Here is an 18,889-nt window from a genome sequence, read left to right on the forward strand (position 1 = left end):
TGGAGAGTGCAAATAATTTGACAAACTTAGCAAGCAAATCAGACAAACTGAATTATGTCCTATTGTGGCTACTGTCATTCTTTCAGAGGATGAATGGGGCAAATGAAAGGTTAGGGAAAATTAGATAGTAGTTAAGGGAATCTCACATGCTAAGAGAAGGAATGTAATTTATGAGTCTGGCTGATATTTGGCAGCACCAGACCTATTATACCAACCTTGCAGGCACTAAAAGATTATAGGACAATTTTAACTCTCAGTGGTGGCAACAAACGGCCAATATCAGATTGGATGCCAATTATACACCGCACACAGTTGCAACCTTTTATCTCATGCCTTATTGGAAATCTATAGTTATCCTAATCCATTCAAATTTATTTTGCATTTTAGGTATACAACACTATTCCAAAAGGATTCCCACACAGGTTTGTCTTGCCTTTGAACATTGATTCCAGCACACCTATTGAGCAGAACCTCAATACTTTGATGTACAGCAGTGCAGTTGCATTCAGAAAGGCCGATGGAAAGGTATGGTCACTACTTATGACCTGCATATTAATCTATTCAATTTTATGCAAAACAAACTGCTTCTTGTTTGTGGTCTTCTATGAATGAGGTCCAAATTTAGAAGTACTCTAACTTCCTATGTTTGAAACTGTTAAATTGTATGGACAACATAGATATGAAATATGCACCAAATGATTTTGTTAATGAGCCATCTGTTACCAATAAAACCACTCAGTACTACAGTACATGCTATGTGAACCGTGAATCAGATCAAACAATCATCTTTGTTATAGTTTAGCCTATATCACATCACCTGTATAAGACAACTAAAAGACAGGTTTGGAAAGTGTTTTGCTTTTTGTAATTGTTTCTGGGGTTTGAATCCTCTACTTTTATTCCCATAGGAAAAAACATAGATTTTAACTAAATTGGTTGTCTCAATCATGGAGGATACGGGCTGGTGTGGATAGTGGATGTGTAACACAAGTACAATCGGGATTGTCTTCTAAGACTGGGGTTAAGACACAATATCGAGCAGTGTAGAAAGAGCATTATGCTGCATGCTATCCTTGACTTGGGAGTACTTTATGCAGACAGCCCCCAACACTGATAAGGTCTACACCTGAAACATTAACTTGTCTCTCTTTACAGCTGTTGATTTACCTGTGGTGTATTTTGAACGCTCTCTTTAACTCTTATTAAAGCTCTCTTTGACATCAAATAATTAATTCCAACAGGCAGTAAAAAAAATTGTGCTGTTTAAGGGAGTCACCATAGTCAAGAAGAAAAGAATGATATGATGAGTAACTTTTTCTATGGCTCCTATAGATATGGTGTGAGTCTGAGGTCCTTCATGATGGTGATTTGCTGGAAGAAGGTGGCATGGAGTTTCCACGAATTAACTATGAAAAGTATAATACAAAGAAATACAAATTCTTCTACTGCTGTGGATCAAACAATGTGATGGTAGATTCTCTTATAAAGATGGATGTGGAAACAAAGAAATTTAAGGTATAAACCCTGGACTGGAATCTAGTTATGTTTTTATGGTATATGCAGCCCAGATTTAAAGATTTGTGGCTTTCTCCTATATTTCACCACTTTTTTTTAAACTTTAAGATCCTTTTGAATGTTGTTAGAAAATTATCTGTATAAAAAGAGGAATAATAGTTTCTGTGTATCTTGTTTCATTGAAAATTCCTTTGAAATGCACATGTGGGGGTAATTTTGACTTTGTGCGAGGGTGAAATCATTGGAAATAAAAATCAGGAGAGATCACCTTTTTATACTAGCGCACAAAGACAAAATTACCCCCATGGAGTTTTATTTGCTCATTACAAATAGAATTGTGTATGGAACATTAATGATCAAAGCTTCTTTGCCATCACATTTGTGAAAATATTGAATTAGAATATATAACATTTCTTCAGTGCTGAGTTCAAAATCCTCTCTTTCCATCTGTCAATATGTTGTTTCCAAATAGCACTTTTTCAGGGGCTAAATGATTTTCAGTACACAATACTTGTCTTTTAATAAAGTATTGCTCACATTATAAAAATACTCTTCTATACAGTACAGCAGTTTCTGATCTATCTGCTTATGAAAGAAGTTTAGCCTTTACTTTGATTTGTCTTCCTGGCCCACATGCTAGCTCACATTGTAAATGGTTTCCTTTCCTCAGGCAGTTTCCTCCTCTGTGCTCACCCTCTCTCAAAAACCCATCCTTAACTCCTCTGCCCTTGCAAACTACCACCTCCTCTCAAACCTCCCTTTTCTCCCCCCAAGGTCCCTGAACATTTTGTTGTTTCCCATATCCGTGTTCATCTCTCCTGGAACTTCTTGCTTGAATCCCTCCAATAAAGTTTACACTCCCCATACTCAGCACCGAAATGGCCCTAACCAAAGTCATGAATGACGTTCTTTGTAGCTGTGCATGTGGTGAATTATCCCTCCTCGTTCTCCTCAACATTCTGCAACCTTTGACATGGTTGACAACACCATCTTTCTCCAGTGCCTCTCCTCCAATTTCCAGCTCGATGGCATTGCTCGCAATTGGTTCCATTCTTTCCTATCATGATTGTAGCCAGACATCTCTACTGATGGCTTCGCGTCCAATCCCAATCGTCACCTCAGGAGTCCCTAAGGATCTATCCTTGTCCCCTCCCATTCTTCATCTATCTCTCTGCCACCTCTTTCGATCACACCACTGCCTCTGTGCTGTCAGACTGCTTAGTCTTGGATGAGCAGTGGTTTCTTCTAACTGAACATTGGGAAGAGCTGCTATCCTCTCCAACACTAAGACCGCCTACTTCTACTTCAGTAACATCACACCCATACCTCAGCCCATCTATTGCTGAAATCCTCATCCATGCCATTGTCACTTTCATACTCAATTTTCCAACACTCTGCTGACTGGTCTCCCATCTTCCACATTCTGTAAACTTCAGCTTATCCAAAATTGTTCTGGCTTTATCCTATCCTGCACCGTCCCACTCACCCGTCAACCCTGTCCTTGCTAACCTACATTTGCCTCCATTGGTGGCTGTGCTTTCAGCCTCCTAGGTCCCATGCTCTGGAATTCCCTCCTTAAACCCTTCTGCTTCTCTATCTCCTTCACCTCCTTTAAAACCCGCCATAAAACCCACCTCTTTGACTAAGCTTTTGATTACCCCTCCTAACATCTCCTTCATTCCTACGTTACAACAGTGACTGCACTTCAAAAGTAATTCATTGGTTGTAAAACACTTTGGGACATCCTGAGGTCATGAAAGGTGCTTTATAAATGCATCTTTCTTTCTTTTCTTTGGTTTGACATCCAATTTTTTCCTTATGCCTCTGTGAAGCGTCTGGGGACAATTTTGTACATTGAAGGCACTATCAAAATGTAAATTGTTCTTGTCATACATTTTTTTCTCCACAGATCTGGAAAGAAAAAGGATACTATCCATCAGAGCCAGTCTTTGTGCCATCTCCCAACAGTGTAGATGAGGATGATGGAATTATCTTATCTGTAGTTGTTTCACCAAATCAGGTAACTGGAATTTTTTTTCTTAATTGGACTAAATGCTATCAAATAATATATAATCCAATTAAATTTATAATTCTTCAACCTCCCTCCCCCCGACATCGCTGGAAGAGAGAGGGCAGATTTATCTTAATCTATGGTTCCTCTGTGTATCTGTCGACACATACTGGTAACTTTTTTGAGTATATGTATCCTCCTATGAGAACACACAGTCTTTTTTTTCCTCCATTTTGCCTTGTTGCCCATCCTGCTAATTGTAGGAAGGATATTACTGCCCCTGAAAAGAGTAGAGAGACAAGCAATTGATATGATTTTGGGTGTCAGTTATTTAAACTATGAGGGAAGGTTAAGGAAGTTAGGCTTGATTTTAATAGATGGAACTTCAAGGTAACCTAGGTACAGGTATATTTTTTATTTTGGTTAGGCAAGGGATAGGGAGCTTAGGCAGGTAAATGGAATTGAGGTGATCTAATTGAATGGTGGAACAGGCTTAAGGTTGCTGAATGGCCTGCTCATGTTCCCATGAACGTTTCAACATTATCGATTTCTCCAATCGGGGGTTCTTCCAATCGGCCACAGTAACTTCGGCAGAAACCCTGCTTGTGCAATGTATCTGAGGTTTCCGCCGATCTTCTGCCGAAGTTACACCTGAATTCCATTGTCAGAAGTGACCCGCACCCTAAGGACGCCTGAAATACATCCAGCACCACACTGGATTTGGACAATTTTCAGACGTCCCGGGCGGCTGCCTTAAACAAGAATTAGGCACCTTGCATATGCTAATGAGTGGCCTAACACTTGTTGAAGGAGCCCCTGCAGAATTGGTCAGCAAGAGCAGAGCATGCGCCACTCAGGTTTTCCAGTGGTTACTGTGGCCTAACTGGCAGTTGCCAACAAAAAGAAACGTCTTCATGCTTATTTTACCTTCATGTGGAGCTAGGAGGAGCAGGATCGCTTCTCCGGCTCCATGGCAAGGCCGCTATCGCACCCCCCTCCTGTTTGCTTCACCTCCACAACCAACCTGAGGGCTGATGTTGGCAAGGCAGCCGACCCAAATTGGCCCTGGTCAAAATGGCAAGCTGTCTCTGCCTGCTCAATTGGTGTCTGCAGCTCGCCGGAAATATGCCAATTTCAGGTGAGCCTCGGGCCTCTGGCCTCTGGCACCCTCCCAGAACGCCGTCAATTCTGCGCCCTAAAACGGATCTAAACTAATTTTTCGCCCAGTGATCCCAGGTTCCCAGTGGGGAACTGCATTCAAAGGGCATGTCGGTCACAGATAGAACACTGCTAATTTTCTGATTTGCACTTACATCGAGCACAGCTTCCTGCTGGAATTAAAAAACTACACTTGGGTAATTTTATGATTTAGTGCTCCCATAGCAAAGCTTCATGTGACTGGAGTGCATATCAGGAATTCAGGCATGGGGGTCAGCAGGCATGATTCGTAGCCCCTACGATTTCCAGTCCATTAAAATTAATGGACAGAAAATTTTTGCTGTGTTGGGAATACTAAATAGTAAAATGTATCAAGGTTGGTAAATGATTATCTTTCAATAGAGTTTTAAAAAAAAATCATCGAATGATATAAATGTACATTAGGAAGCAAGAAAGGCTAATGTTTCAGGTGTAGCCCTTCATCAAAACTACCTGAAGAAAAATCTTTTATATAAGACTGAAAAGGATCTGATTTCAGCATTTATGGTCTTTCTTTTTATCTCCATTAAGGAATTCTTTTGTTGTTTTTCAGAATAAGAACAGCTTGCTGCTTGTGCTAGATGCCAAGACCTTCACTGAAGTGGGCAGAGCAGAAGTGGCTGTCCGAATACCATTTGGATTTCATGGTGTCTTTGCAGAATGTTAAACTTTATCGAAGCAAGTCCATTATTTGTGCAACTGGTTTGCACCAGCTCAGGAACTGCAAAAAATCTAATACAATGTAATCAAAGGCTTGCACTTTTTTTAAAAAGGAATTTTTATGTTATTAATAAGCAATGATAATAAATTCATGAATTTAGTGCAATGGACCCCACTTAAGAGCAACTCTAATAAGCTGAATCTGGTGCAGCATGGCTTTCATCCCCAGTGGAGGATTCAAGATCACACCCAGGGTTCGATTTTAATCATTCCTGACTCCCTATTACTGATGGACTAGCATAGTGTTAAGGGATTGCTGTGTTGTTGGAACACCATCCTTCAGAAGAGGCAAAAAAACTGATGTCCTGTTTTCCTCACCTAACTGATATATTAATCAGTTGCAGAATCATATTATCAGAGAATGCTAGCACACCATCTTGGCTATTATTTCAGTGAGCGAGTGGTCAATCTATGGAACACACTCTCTAGATAGACGGTGGAAGCCATTAGTAGTGATTCAAATGCAAATTAGATACATTTCTTTCAGAAAATAAAACTTTGGAATAAAGTATATGAGAAATTTGAGACAGGACATGTGGTGAATGTAACATGTTGGGAGGAACAGGTGACTTTGGACCTATGGTTCCCAAAGCTCTCCACCACTGGGGGTTTTTCTTGTGTCATTTCTGGATCTGTTGTAGACCCATTGATAGAAATTGAGTACTATGATTAGTCAACAATTCCATTACCGTTGTAACATGCCATGATGGTAGAAGTTTAACTAGATGGACCGTGGTCTTTTCTCGTCTAGCAATTCCTATCTTCCTATGATGGTGGGTGGCGCATAAGCAGAAAAAAGTATGGGGATTACAAAAAGCACAGGGCACTAGCTACCCCCATTTGGCTTAATTAGTACGTGGACCGCCCAATATGGAACTGAACCATGCTGATCAGGAAGCTCCTAGTTTTGATCTCACCTCTGTCAAATTAGCTGATCTAAGCTAAGGGCAGCAGCAGGAATTTTACAGTTGGTTTCAACTCCTGTGTTAAAGAGGGGAAAATCAGCCTGTTCCTAATCCTAATCACTTTCTGGTGACTCCTGTTGAAAAGTCGAATGTAGATGTCATTTGAGGAGGAACAAGAGATTACTTTGCATCTAAGTTGTGAAACACCTGAGCTGTTAGTACTTGATACTGATATTGGAAAATGTTCCATTTCCAGTGCTAACGTGCCTTACACTGATGAGCACAAAATAAAAGAATGTCCTAAGAACATTTACAATATGCCAAAGCTTTATTATTTCCACTAAAAATGCTTGTGAAACAACAAAGATATTTTTACAGATGTATATCCTCTTGGGTAACAAACATTTTTCACATTAACACAGCTGTTGTTTTATAGAGAATATGTATATGTATACAGTGCCTAATTTGCAGTATTTGTATATTAATCTGTTAATGATTCTACTGCTGAATATAAAATAAAAACACTAAAATAATTTAAAATGTTACTCATGTCTTTCACGGGAAATTGTTAACGTGCAAATGATTGGGATTTGAATTGGTAAATGTATGTTTGGGATTGAGTCATACTGTAACGTACATGACATCTGAGTTGTGCTTTACTGTCTTGTAGGCAGGGGCAATACATTGATATTCTGTAGTGGGGCAAATGTGATATTGCAGTTTCACACTGTATCAGACAGGAGGAACAGGATTTAATTTTCTTCTTTGGGATACTTCAGGCTTTTCTTAGTGTGTAAAGTAGAATATAAGCAAGAGTTGTACTGGCAATGACCATATGGAACGGCTGCAAGGACAATGTTTGTATCTTGCTGGAGCGGGGCGTCTCGCGTGTACGCCGTTATCAGCTCACACTTCCAGCCAGTTACCACACAAAAAAATTTTGACCTAAAGAGTGCAGCAAAAAGTCTTAACTAATGCCATGCACCATGAGATGCCTCACTCCAGCAAGTTGCCATTAATACAATCAGAAAAAGAGGAGGGGGTAAGTGTATGTAAACACTGAAAAACCTAGAGAGGAATCATGAGTGGATTCATGTTTGTTATATTAAAATTAGGGCCTGATGATGCCATTTTGACACCCGTGCATTTTCCCAGGGCTCGATTTTAGGGTCGGGTTTCCAGCGGGGGGGCCCCGAAAATCCCGATCTCCGATCACGTGACCGGATTCGGACGAAATCCCGGCCACTTCCGGGTACCGCGCTGACGTGCGGGGCTGCGCGCGAAAGCCCCGCTGGTGGGAATCCCGCAGGCAATTAAAGCCAGCGGGGTTCCACTTGAGAGCACTTAACTTGCTCGTTGTGGTCAGTTAATGAGCTGAAGCAGCTGTCAAAAGAGGAAGTGTGGGATTTTAGGTTCAAGGCAGTCAGTTTCCCACACTGGGGGAAACAGGACCCTTCAAACCAGGCGTGTTGCAGCCAGCAGCCTGTGGCAGGTGCCAAGGTGCGCTCCACGGGGGAGAGCCCTCACCCACGCAGGAGGCCACCGCGTCACATAGGGCAACCCCTGCCCCCCACCACCCCCCGGCCAAGCCAGAGGACAGACCGACACGAAACCGCAGCCCCAGTCCGAGGACCCACACACCTACCCTGCACAACCCCTCAGACCAACACCTGCCAGTTGGGTGGTGTGTGGACACCCTCGGAGGACGAAGAGCATGACCAGCACCAGCAGCCTCGCAGTCCACGCCGTCCGCCGCAGAGACGTGGATCCCCCCAACACGGTGTGGTTGCACGCCCACCTGCACAGCAGGAGGGAGGGCTACCGCAGAGAGAGACGCGTCGCAGAGGGCACTACCCTCGCCACAGGGTCCACAGACCGAGGCGCAGCTCCCCGGACCTCTCCGAGCAGCAGTGCACAGGGAGGTGCAGATTTGCTCGACATGTAGTCGTGGAGATCTGCAGCCTCTTTCATGCCGAGCTGCTCCTGGCTGGCCCCAGCATCAACTGCTTACCTGTCGCTGGCAAAGTCACCACTGTCCTCCACACCTTCTCCTCCGCATCCTTCCAGGGTGCAGCCGGCTACACCGCCGATGTCTCTCAGTCGTCTGCGCGGACGAGCCCTGCAAATACACCTGCACCTACTCTGCAGTAACACGATGGGTGGCATCAGTGGTGGGTCCTCATAGTGATACCCAGGAGCGGGCATTATTGGACACAATGGACAGGATTCGCGGAGACATGGCAGTGGTGGTGTCAATATAATGTGTGCTGTTTGTGGCTCTGAAATTCAATATGGGTAACACCCATGACAAACCCTCAGACACCCTTGTGCACCCCCTTCATGCTGACGAGACGTTTGCCTTACCCTGCCTACTGCACATATGTGATGCATGCCCTGTGGCTGCAGCACAGGTGGTGGCAGGTTGAGTGAGGCTGGCCGTGAGGGAGATGCACGAGAGGGTGAGTATGGGATGGAGCCATGAGATTGTATGAGGATTGGGTCGCGTGTTAGTGGCAGGATGAGTACTGGCGAGGTGAGTAGGTGGAGGTAAGATGAGGATGGGGTGTGAGTGGGCATGAAGGGTGATGTGACAGAATAGTGTTGGCGGTGCCGAAGGAGATTTGGGGTTGGGGCAGTGTTGTGGCAGACGGAGTGTAGGGGAAAGACTTCGTGTTCTCACTGTGGCGGACCTACTGCGGTGATTGCAGCGCCTCCTGCACTGTATGCAGGTGGGCCATATGTTGGTGGCGCAGGTGACCCCCTCTGCCACCTCGAGCCAGGCCTTCTTGGTGGCAGAGGCAGGCCGCTTCCTCCCGCCCGCCGGGGGGAAGATCTGTGTCCTCCCCCTCCTCCTCGCCCCATCTGATGATACCTGGGGTGAGGCATCATTAAACTGGGAGCAGCCTTCCCCCTGGGCTGCTCCATGCTGCAATTTGTCCCATTGGTTGCAGCATCTGTCAGTGGAGGACTGCCCCTTTAACTAGAGAGCCTCCAGCTGACAGATCGTACTGCGCATGCGCAGCCCGACCGACGCGCAGGCCAGCGCCGTGGACCCCGGAGGAGCAGGTAATTGGATCCTATTAGTGGGTGGCCTGCTACGATCGCGTGGGCAACCCACTAATTTCGCCGTTCGCGTTTTCGACGCTCCCGGAGGACCACCCGCTGGGAACCCGCAGGCCTGCTAAATTCGAGCCCCCAGTGTTTACTCTGGAATAGTGCTAAGTTATAATATAACATGGGCTTCCAGTACTGCAAGAGACTGCGCTATTTATGGCAGTGGATTTATAGAGCCCTATAGTAAGATTTGTAGCAGCATTTTGAAGCTATTTCTGAATCGTTTTAAAATTTTCTTTCATGTTTCTACAGGAGGCCCTGTGCCAAGGTTTCTGGCACTGCATTATTTATATATTGCTACATCAATGATATTGACACTTTCTACTTATGCTTTTTGGAAGAAGAAGAGGAGGAGCAATAGATGGATGCTGAGCAGGTCAGACTGCATCAGAAGTGGACTGTCCATCCACTGGTACCCTCACGCCCACATTCTATAGGCAGAGTCTCACTGGCAATGACCATCTGGACCGATCCTTGGCTGGGGCTACATTTAAAAGGTAAGTGGATTAACGTTACATGGTCAATGTGATCTTCTGGATTGATTTTGATCGCCTGAGGGGTTCGAAGAGGAATTTTCCAGATTTTTTTCCCCTTTATTGGTCCTAGGGTTTTTTCCCCATTTTTTGGCCTCTCACAGGAGATTACATGACTGTTGGGGGGTTGGCGGGGCGGGGGGGGGGCGGCGGGGAGTGGGGATGGTGGTGGTGGTAAGTGTCTAATCATGCTGCTCGAGGCATCATGAGTGTGGGGCAGGCTTGATGAACAAGCTGGTTGTTTCCTGCCCGTCATTTTTGTATGTTCGTATGTAACACCTGCAACTAACATGCATTGATAAGCACTGCCACCTGCTCCCTCAAATTCTCTTGGTCCACCTCCTTCCAGGCATACTACAATACTGTCCTAAGGGGAGGGTATCCTGGAATGGCACAGGCTCTTTGCAGCCATCCTATTCATTACCACCTCCACGTCCTCAGCCATCAAAAGTGGGGTTTGAGTGTTGCATCATTGACCACAAACTGTTTTCTGCCTCCATATTTATTGTGCCAGCCAAATTTGTTAACCAAACTGCCTTTGCAAAGGCTGAAATTTATAATGTATCAAAAATCTTATGCCTTCCTACACTTCCTCAACATTTCCATTATAAATTCCTGTGCCCTGATTTATAATGGGAACTGTCTATGTAAACTTGTCACACTGTAAATACACCATTCGCCAGTGAAGTTATTAAAGTGTCACAACTAGCAGGAGAATCTAATTACAGTATACCAAGTTTACATAGGCAGTTTCCACTGTAGATTTGAGCATATGAGTTTATAATGAAAATATAAAAGTAAAGACTCAATGTATGACTTTGAAATGGTGATTGAATGTATAAGTGCTCTGGCCCAATTATTCCACACCCTCCAGTCCTGAAAATTGCACTTGGTCTTGACTTCCCGTGTGCAATGTCATGGGAGATGGACTTGTATATATTAAAAGTATGGCAACCTTTGTAGAAGCTACCAACATTTTTGGCCCTATGTGTCCCCATCCCTTTAAATTCACCCATCACTACTATATAATGCAATTTTTCCCCATTCCTCATTAAACTCGATTTCCCCCTCCTCCTGCTCCCAACTCCAGGTGCAATCTCTTCTGGCAGCTCACCCACATTATGGAAATGAAGCTGGGCTTGCAAAACCAGATGGGGTCATTAACGGTCAGTCAGGTGCTAATTGCGAATGGAGACCCAATAGGAAAATCTACCCTCATGGTAGTGTTGATTGTGGATAGTCTATGGAAAGAGTGGGCTTAATGGGTTAGTGTCCTTTTCTCATTCTCTGCTGTATTAAGTTCTTATATAACAGGGAGCAGGAGTTAGTGCCTATGCTAGTGGAAGACGCCAACTCTTTTTTTTGTAGAGTAGGTTCCCTGATGCTACAGAAAATATGTAGAATCTGCAACGTTCAGAGAAAACAAAGGAAGGTAAGAAAGTTTCTATATACACAAGAATTACATATCTTAGCATCCGTATTCACAAGCACTGTTGCTCGCTGACCTGTTACAGACAATAGTGTATGAATCTGTAGTTCATCTGAAATAATTCAGTATTCTGTAAGTCTGGACCACAGGCAGTTCTTTAGGCGAGAGGACCTACCCCTCATGGCAGTGTCACTTTTAAGCTATTGTCAGCTGTATGTGAAGAGACTGCTGTGACTCGTCTTCCAGTGTTCACCTCCCTCCCAATGGAAAAGTGCCCAGCCTTTGACTTGGTGCTCAATCCAAATGGTATGACTGAACTTGATGTTACATGGGGAATCATGGATACAAACCCACTGCGTAGCAATTTATTTGAACACCATCCCACTGCTGAAATATGCTATTTTTAAGGAGCATAATATTTCATCTTTATTAATGAACAAGGTTAGTGAGTCTTGCAGAGTATGTACAAATTATTCAAGAGGTCAATTAAGCTTTAATTAGAGAAAAGCTTTATTGGATACTTTTCAAAAGCTTTATCAGTCAATACTTACCTGTGTGCAGGTATTAGTTCTGTGTCGCAAATATTGGATAACCAGCAAGAAAATGATAACACCAACCAATATAGCAACACGATTTCTAGCCCTCTTTAGGAAAATATATGTCCCATCATTCTTTGGAGGATATATGACTGAAAAAAAAGAAAGGCTGTATTGCACCATTATAGAACAAAAGCAAATAACATATCTTATACATTCATTATTTTCCACATATCGCTGATCAACTGTTCAGCATCTGACCTCCAGCCGTATATGGAGGATACTTTATCTCAAAGAATGAAAACCTACAAGGAGTAGGTCATCTCTCTATTTTTGGACAGACATTAAAAAGGGAAGGTACATTACAGTTCTATCAATGGCACTTCTGGTGATTGCTAAATTTTCCATATTATTTTCATGTTAACTAAGTGACATCGTAATTGTCCAACACTGCGCTCTCTCAAGGGCCACAGTATGCATCCTATTTTGTTTTATTACAAACAGCAAGTACATATATGCAACTAGTAATCTTTAATAGCAATACGTAAATAAAAGTGTGGTTTAAACCCCCCCATTGGCCTATTGGGTGAAGATTTCGGCCAATGTAGCGCCTATAATACAGATAAGAAGATCCCAAATTCAATCCTTGGTGTGTGCTGCGTTAAATGACCTCAACAGTTAGGGTGTTACAAATGCCATCAAGAGTCCATGAGCTACAGAGAAGAACAGTCAGGGTTCTTGTTCCTGATTTCTATCCAGTGACTCCAGCAGAAAGGTGCAAGGGTATGGACATTTGATGAAAACACGTTTGGGTTCGACCATGATTCCTTCTATGTTAAACAGCCACAGATCAATCAGAAACTAAAAATCATATCATACCAGTTGCTTCAGTTGGATTGACCAGCTTGGTTGGAGTGACAGATATCAGTTGTGTAACTTTCTGATTACCTTAAGGTTAAAAAAAAATTATGAATGTTTTCAATTTCTTTGAGAATATTATCAGCCATTTTACAAGTTACTCTAATTCATTCTTTAAAAGCCCCCTCAAGATTTAACTTTTTGACTGCACTTCGGTCACCTCCCATAATTTCTCCCCTGTGTTACGTTCAGTGTCCTCTGCTCCTCTTATAAGGGGTGCTGGGTCTTTTCATTGCATGTAAGGTGCCAGACAAGTGCCAGGCAATGACCATCTCCAACAAGAGAGAATCTAACCACCTCCCCTTGACATTCAACAGCATTACCATTGCTGAATCCCCCACCATCAATATCCTGGCGGTCACCATTGACCAGAAACTTAACTGGACCAGCCATACAAATACTGTGGCTACAAGAGCAGGTCAGAGGCTGGGTATTCTGCAGCGAGTGACTCACCTGACTCCCCAAAGCCTTTCCACCATCTACAAGCAACAAATCAGGAGTGTAATAGCATACTCTCCACTCGCCTGGATGAGTGCAGCTCCAACAACACTCAAGAAGCTCGACACCATCCAGGACAAAGCAGCCCGCTTGATTGGGACCCCATCCACCACTCTAAACATTCACTCCCTCCACCACCGGCGCACTGTGGCTGCAGTGTGTACCATCCACAGATGCACTGCAGCAACTCGCCAAGGCTTCTTCGACAGCACCTCCCAAACCCACGACCTCTACCACCTAGAAGGACAAGGGCAGCAGGTACATGGGAACAACACCACCTGCACATTCCCCTCCAAGTCACACACCATCCCGACTTGGAAATATATCGCCGTTCCTTCATCGTCGCTGGGTCAAAATCCTGGAACTCCCTTCCTAACAGCACTGTGGGAGAACCTTCACCACACGGACTGCAGCGGTTCAAGAAGTCGGCTCACCACCACCTTCTCAAGGGCAATTAGGGATGGACAATAAATGCTGGCTTTGCCAGCAACGCCCACATCCCATGAATGAATAAAAAAATATAAATGTAAAAGTGGAATCACTGCTTTTTCAATTATATCTTTTGTGCTTGGAAAAGTTACTGAGCATTCACAGTGTAAAAGCACAAAATTAACACATACAGTGGAAGCACCCTTAGGTTAATGACCATTCCTGCTATTAATTAGTTTCAGCATGCAGCTTTAACATATACCATAGATACTGAAGTAATCGTAAATTAATGACGATACTTGATCCCTGACCATCTGTTGGTTTGTATAATACTTATTAAATGGACATAGAAAATGGCTGTCATTATCCCAGAGGTGAGAATGTGCAAATGTGAAAGTCATTACACTTGAAAAGTAATAGCCCCCTAATATCAGCAGTGAGACATCAGGAACTGTCCCTCTGGATTGGAAAATTGCACATGTCACTCCGCTTTTTGAGAAAGGAGAGAGAGGGAAACCAGGGAATTATAGACCAGTTAGCCTAACATCTGTTGTGGGGAAAATGCTGGAGTCTATAATTAAGGATAGGGTGACTGAACACCTCGAGAATTTTCAGTTAATCAGAGAGAGCCAGCATGGATTTGTGAAAGGTAGGTCGTGCCTGACAAACCTGATTGAATTTTTTGAAGAGGTGACTAAAGTAGTGGTCAGGGGAATGTCAATGGATGTTATTTATATGGACTTCCAGAAGGTATTTGATAAGGTCCCACATAAGAGACTGTTAGCTAAGATAGAAGCCCATGTAATCGAGGGAAAAGTACGGACTTAGTTAGGAAGTTGGCTGAGCGAAAGACGACAGAGAGTAGGGATAATGGGAAGGTACTCACATTGGCAGGATGTGATTAGTGGAGTCCCACAGGGATCTGTCTTGGGGCCTCAATTATTCACAATATTTATTAACGACTTAGATGAAGGCATAGAAAGTCTCATATCTAAGTTTGCCGATGACACAAAGATTGGTGGCATTGTAAGCAGTGTAGATGAAAACATAAAATTATAAAGCGATATTGATAAATTAGGTGAATGGGCAAAATTGTGGCAAATGGAATTCAATGTAGACAAATGTGAGGTCATCCACTTTGGACCAAAATAGGATAGAACAGGGTACTTTCTAAATGGTAAAAAGTTAAAAATAGTGGATGTCCAAAGGGACCTAGTGGTTCAGGTACATAGATCATTGAAGTGTCATGAACAGGTGCAGAAAATAATCTATAAGGCTAATGGAATGCTGTCCTTTATATCTAGAGGACTGGAGTACAAGGGGGCAGAAGTTATGCTGCAGCTATACAAAACCCTGGTTAGACCGCACCTGGAGTACTGTGAGCAGTTCTGGGCACCGCACCTTCGGAAGGACATATTGGCCTTGGAGGGAGTGCAGCGTAGGTTTACTAGAATGATACCCGGACTTCAAGGGTTAAGTTACGAGGAGAAAATGCACAAATTGGGGTTGTATTCTCTGGAGTTTCGAAGGTTAAGGGGTGATCTGATCGAAGTTTATAAGATATTAAGGGGAACGGATAGGGTGGATAGAGAGAAACTATTTCCGCTGGTTGGGGATTCTAGGAGTAGGGGGCACAGTCTAAAAATTAGAGCCAGACCTTTCAGGAGCGAGATTAGAAAACATTTCTACACACAAAGTAGAAGTTTGGAACTCTCTTCCGCAAACGGCAATTGATACTAGCTCAATTGCTAAATTTAAATCTGAGATAGATAGCTTTTTGACAATCAAAGGTATTAAGGGATATGGGCCAAAGGCGGGTATATGGAGTTAGATCAGAGATCAGCCATGATCTTATCAAATGGCGGAGCAGGCACGAGGGGCTGAATGGCCTACTCCTGTTCCTATGTTCCTATGTTAATGTTGTCTGATGTTAACACTGGCAAAATTGTAGGAAAGTTATCTTAATTTAGACACCGTGTGCTATCATGGAACGTTGAAGCCCCAACTTGCTAAACCATGGAATGGGTAAGATGCGAGTTCACGGCTGTGATCCTCCATACTCTGGATTAATGACCTGAGCTTTATTGTCTTGTGAAGGTGCAAAACAGATGCAGCACACTTCACTATAGAGAGAGGAATGGAGGGAGAGCCAGCTTGCGCAACTCTCACACTCCACCTGGTGGCTGGTTTTGGATCAGCATAGGTGGAGGCTGGGCAATTTTAAATCTCTACAATAAAATAAAAAGCGGGTGTATATTGTTTTTGAAAAAGACAGGAAAATAAACCCCTTCCTGACAACTGGAGAATTGTGTCCAGTTCCGGGCACCGCACTTTCGAAGAATGTGAAGGCCTTAGGGTGCAGAAGAGATTTACTAGAATGGTTCCAGGGATGAAGGACATCAGTTACGTGGATAGACTGGAGAAGCTGGGCTTGTTCTCCTTAGAGCAGAGACGGTTGCAAGGAGATTTGATAGAGGTGTTCAAAATCATGAGGGGCCGAGACAGAGTAGATAGAGAAAAACTGTTCCCATTGGTGGAAGCGTCAAGAACCAGAGGACATAGATTTAAGGTGATTGGCAAAAGAACCAAAGGCGACATGAGAATAAACGTTTTTACACAGCGAGTGGTTGTGATCTGGAATGCACTGCCGGAAGGGGTGGTGGGGACAGATTCAATCATGGCTTTCAAAAGGGAATTGGATAAGTATTTGAAGGGAAAAAATTTGCAGGGCTACAGGGAAAGGGCGAGGAAGTGGGACTAGCTGGATAACTCTTGCAGAGAGCCGGCTCAGGCTCGACGGGCCGAATGGCCTCCTTCTGTGCTGTGACCATTTTATGATTCTATCTGTAATGAAGTACACAATCGCAAATGAGGACTGAGTAACTATGAGGAATCGGCGTGTGAAAGAGAATCCAATGAACCAAGAGGCGTAAAAGAAGAAAATTATTTTAACTAAGACAATATCTAACCCTTAACTAGGGAAAATGAATGCGCAGATCACAAGGATATAGTTTTAAAAAACAATAACATCAATATGTTTATGATAATAGTGCTAACTCTGCAGGAAAGCACTCAAACCATAATGAATTGTTACTGGGAATAATGGATATATGGGCAACAGAATTCAGTATGTGACATATGATATGTGTACTCAATGCTGTAACTTAATTCCACACTACAAGTACGTTAACAGATGAAGACCTACTGTGCACAATTAAATTAAAAATTCCTTGATAAATCTTGCCTTCTTTCTTCACTTTGCAGTGGTAGATTCCACTGTCAGCTGCAGCCAGTGACTCAGTGTGGAGTGAAGCATCTCCCCCACTGCCATTTTCAGATGAAAAGGAGATTCTCTGCTGCAGATCAGAAAATTTAGAGGCGAGAGTGCTACCGCTGAGCCACGACTGACACCTTAGTGACAGGTTGCCAGAACACATACCTAGCGAGGTTATGCGCTTTCCACATTGAGAAAGAGGCAAATTGAAAGATAAATCCACACATGATCTTGCAGTTGGTCTCGGAGCGGTATTGAATGGAGACCTGGAATCTGGAGCAGGGAAAACCAAGGACAAGGGAAGAAAATGCTTCAAAAGAAGGTGCTGGACCCTCAACAGAGAAAAGGGAAAGTGTGCACATGACAAGGAGATCATTTTTAGAAAATACAGGGATATCAATGCATTTCTGAGGATGGCCCCAATTCATCAGCAAGGTGCCCAATCTAAAAAGAATTGTGAGTAGGAGGAATCTGTGTATGTGTGAAACTGAATTCAGCATGTGACGGGGGTTATGTGCACTGTGTACACAACTCCCTATCTTGACTACAAGTACATTAACACATAAAGACCTACCGTGTACAGTTAAATTCAAAATTTCTTGATAAATCGTGCCTTCTTTCTTCACTTTACAGTGGTAGATTCCACTGTCAGCTACAGCCAGTGACTCAATGTGGAGTGAAGTATCTCCCCCACTGCCATTTTCAGATGAAAAGGAGATTTCCTGCTGCAGATCAGAATACGTATAAACCTTTCCACCAGAGAATGTTGCAATCTGCCACAAAGATAAATATGGAGTTACAACTCTTTGATGGGCTGTGCTCCATCTTCAGACCACATCAGGTGAGAATGTGCAAATGTGAAAGTCATTACACTTGAAAAGTAATAGCCCCCGAATATCAGCAGTGAGACATCTTAATGTAGTCTGATGTTATCACTGGCAAAATTGCAGGAAGGCTGAAGCTCCAAATTGCTGTACCATTGAATTAGTAAGATGCAAGTTCATGATTGTGACCCTCCATATATTGGATTAATGACCTCATCTGTATTGTCACATGAAGATGCAAAACAAATGCAGGACAATTCACTGTAGATACTTTGCTTTAGCAAATGATCATGTTTGACTTTTTTCTAATCTGATGTTCAGTAATGTACCTAGCCTTTCTTTTCATTTTCTATTTTTATCCACATATTTTTTTTTTATATCTCCCCATTGATCCCTGTTTCATTCTTCCCCTTTCCTGGGTGGATCAGATCTCTTCTGTGCAAAAATTACTCAGGGTGAAAACTCCTCGCCTCCATTCCGTGCCTCCCCACGATGGCACGGACAGAATTAGGAGCTAAGTGTGAACTTGCTACTAGCCACTTTTGATGGGTTTATTGAAACTCCAAAAGGACCATTGTGTCGCTTGTTCTGGTCTGAAATTTAGTAATCAAACAAACTGATTGACTTATGCTAGAAAATAGATACTACTTCGATAATCTTTTTTATTCAGTCTCTAGTTACAAAGCCATATCATTTAAAATTGTTACCATCTTATCTGTCTTGTTAATGTCTGTACTTTTGATCATCCACTCGATGTCCAAGTTGCTATTTTGATCTGATCTCCAGCGGTATTTACACGGCAGGGTGACATTATCTCCAGCTTGCTTCCAAATTGTGCTGTAGTTTTTTGTTTCAGCTGTTGTATCTGGTGGTGCTTGGAATATAAAAAGTAAGTTAAGTATTAAACTAGTAACAACATTCATTGCCAACCTAGAAAACTAGCAAAAGTTGACCAACAGCTTCACAAAAGCCCATAACTCAAGATC

At 43.0% G+C, this 18,889-nt stretch overlaps 2 protein-coding genes across 3 annotated transcripts in view; one reads left to right on the top strand and one right to left on the bottom strand.

The window, feature by feature from the left end:
• LOC137301416 (carotenoid-cleaving dioxygenase, mitochondrial-like) overlaps positions 1 to 6,657 on the top strand; it is a 51,204-nt gene extending 44,547 nt beyond the window's left edge. For both annotated transcript variants that reach the window (XM_067970908.1, XM_067970907.1), the window contains 4 exons: positions 388 to 525; positions 1,333 to 1,515; positions 3,425 to 3,535; positions 5,277 to 6,657. In XM_067970908.1, the coding sequence (XP_067827009.1) occupies positions 388 to 525; positions 1,333 to 1,515; positions 3,425 to 3,535; positions 5,277 to 5,390 (546 nt within the window). In that variant the 3' untranslated portion in view covers positions 5,391 to 6,657. The remainder of the gene's footprint in view (positions 1 to 387; positions 526 to 1,332; positions 1,516 to 3,424; positions 3,536 to 5,276) is intronic.
• LOC137301426 (coxsackievirus and adenovirus receptor homolog) overlaps positions 1 to 18,889 on the bottom strand; it is a 32,082-nt gene that overhangs the window by 1,458 nt on the left and 11,735 nt on the right. The window contains exons 2-5 of the mRNA XM_067970924.1: positions 18,611 to 18,777; positions 17,654 to 17,852; positions 12,840 to 12,908; positions 11,976 to 12,112 (exon numbers count right to left, since the gene is read on the bottom strand). Of these exons, the coding sequence (XP_067827025.1) occupies positions 11,976 to 12,112; positions 12,840 to 12,908; positions 17,654 to 17,852; positions 18,611 to 18,777 (572 nt within the window). The remainder of the gene's footprint in view (positions 1 to 11,975; positions 12,113 to 12,839; positions 12,909 to 17,653; positions 17,853 to 18,610; positions 18,778 to 18,889) is intronic.

This window comes from Heptranchias perlo, chromosome 33 (assembly GCF_035084215.1).
Source record: "Heptranchias perlo isolate sHepPer1 chromosome 33, sHepPer1.hap1, whole genome shotgun sequence".
Taxonomy (NCBI): domain Eukaryota; kingdom Metazoa; phylum Chordata; class Chondrichthyes; order Hexanchiformes; family Hexanchidae; genus Heptranchias; species Heptranchias perlo.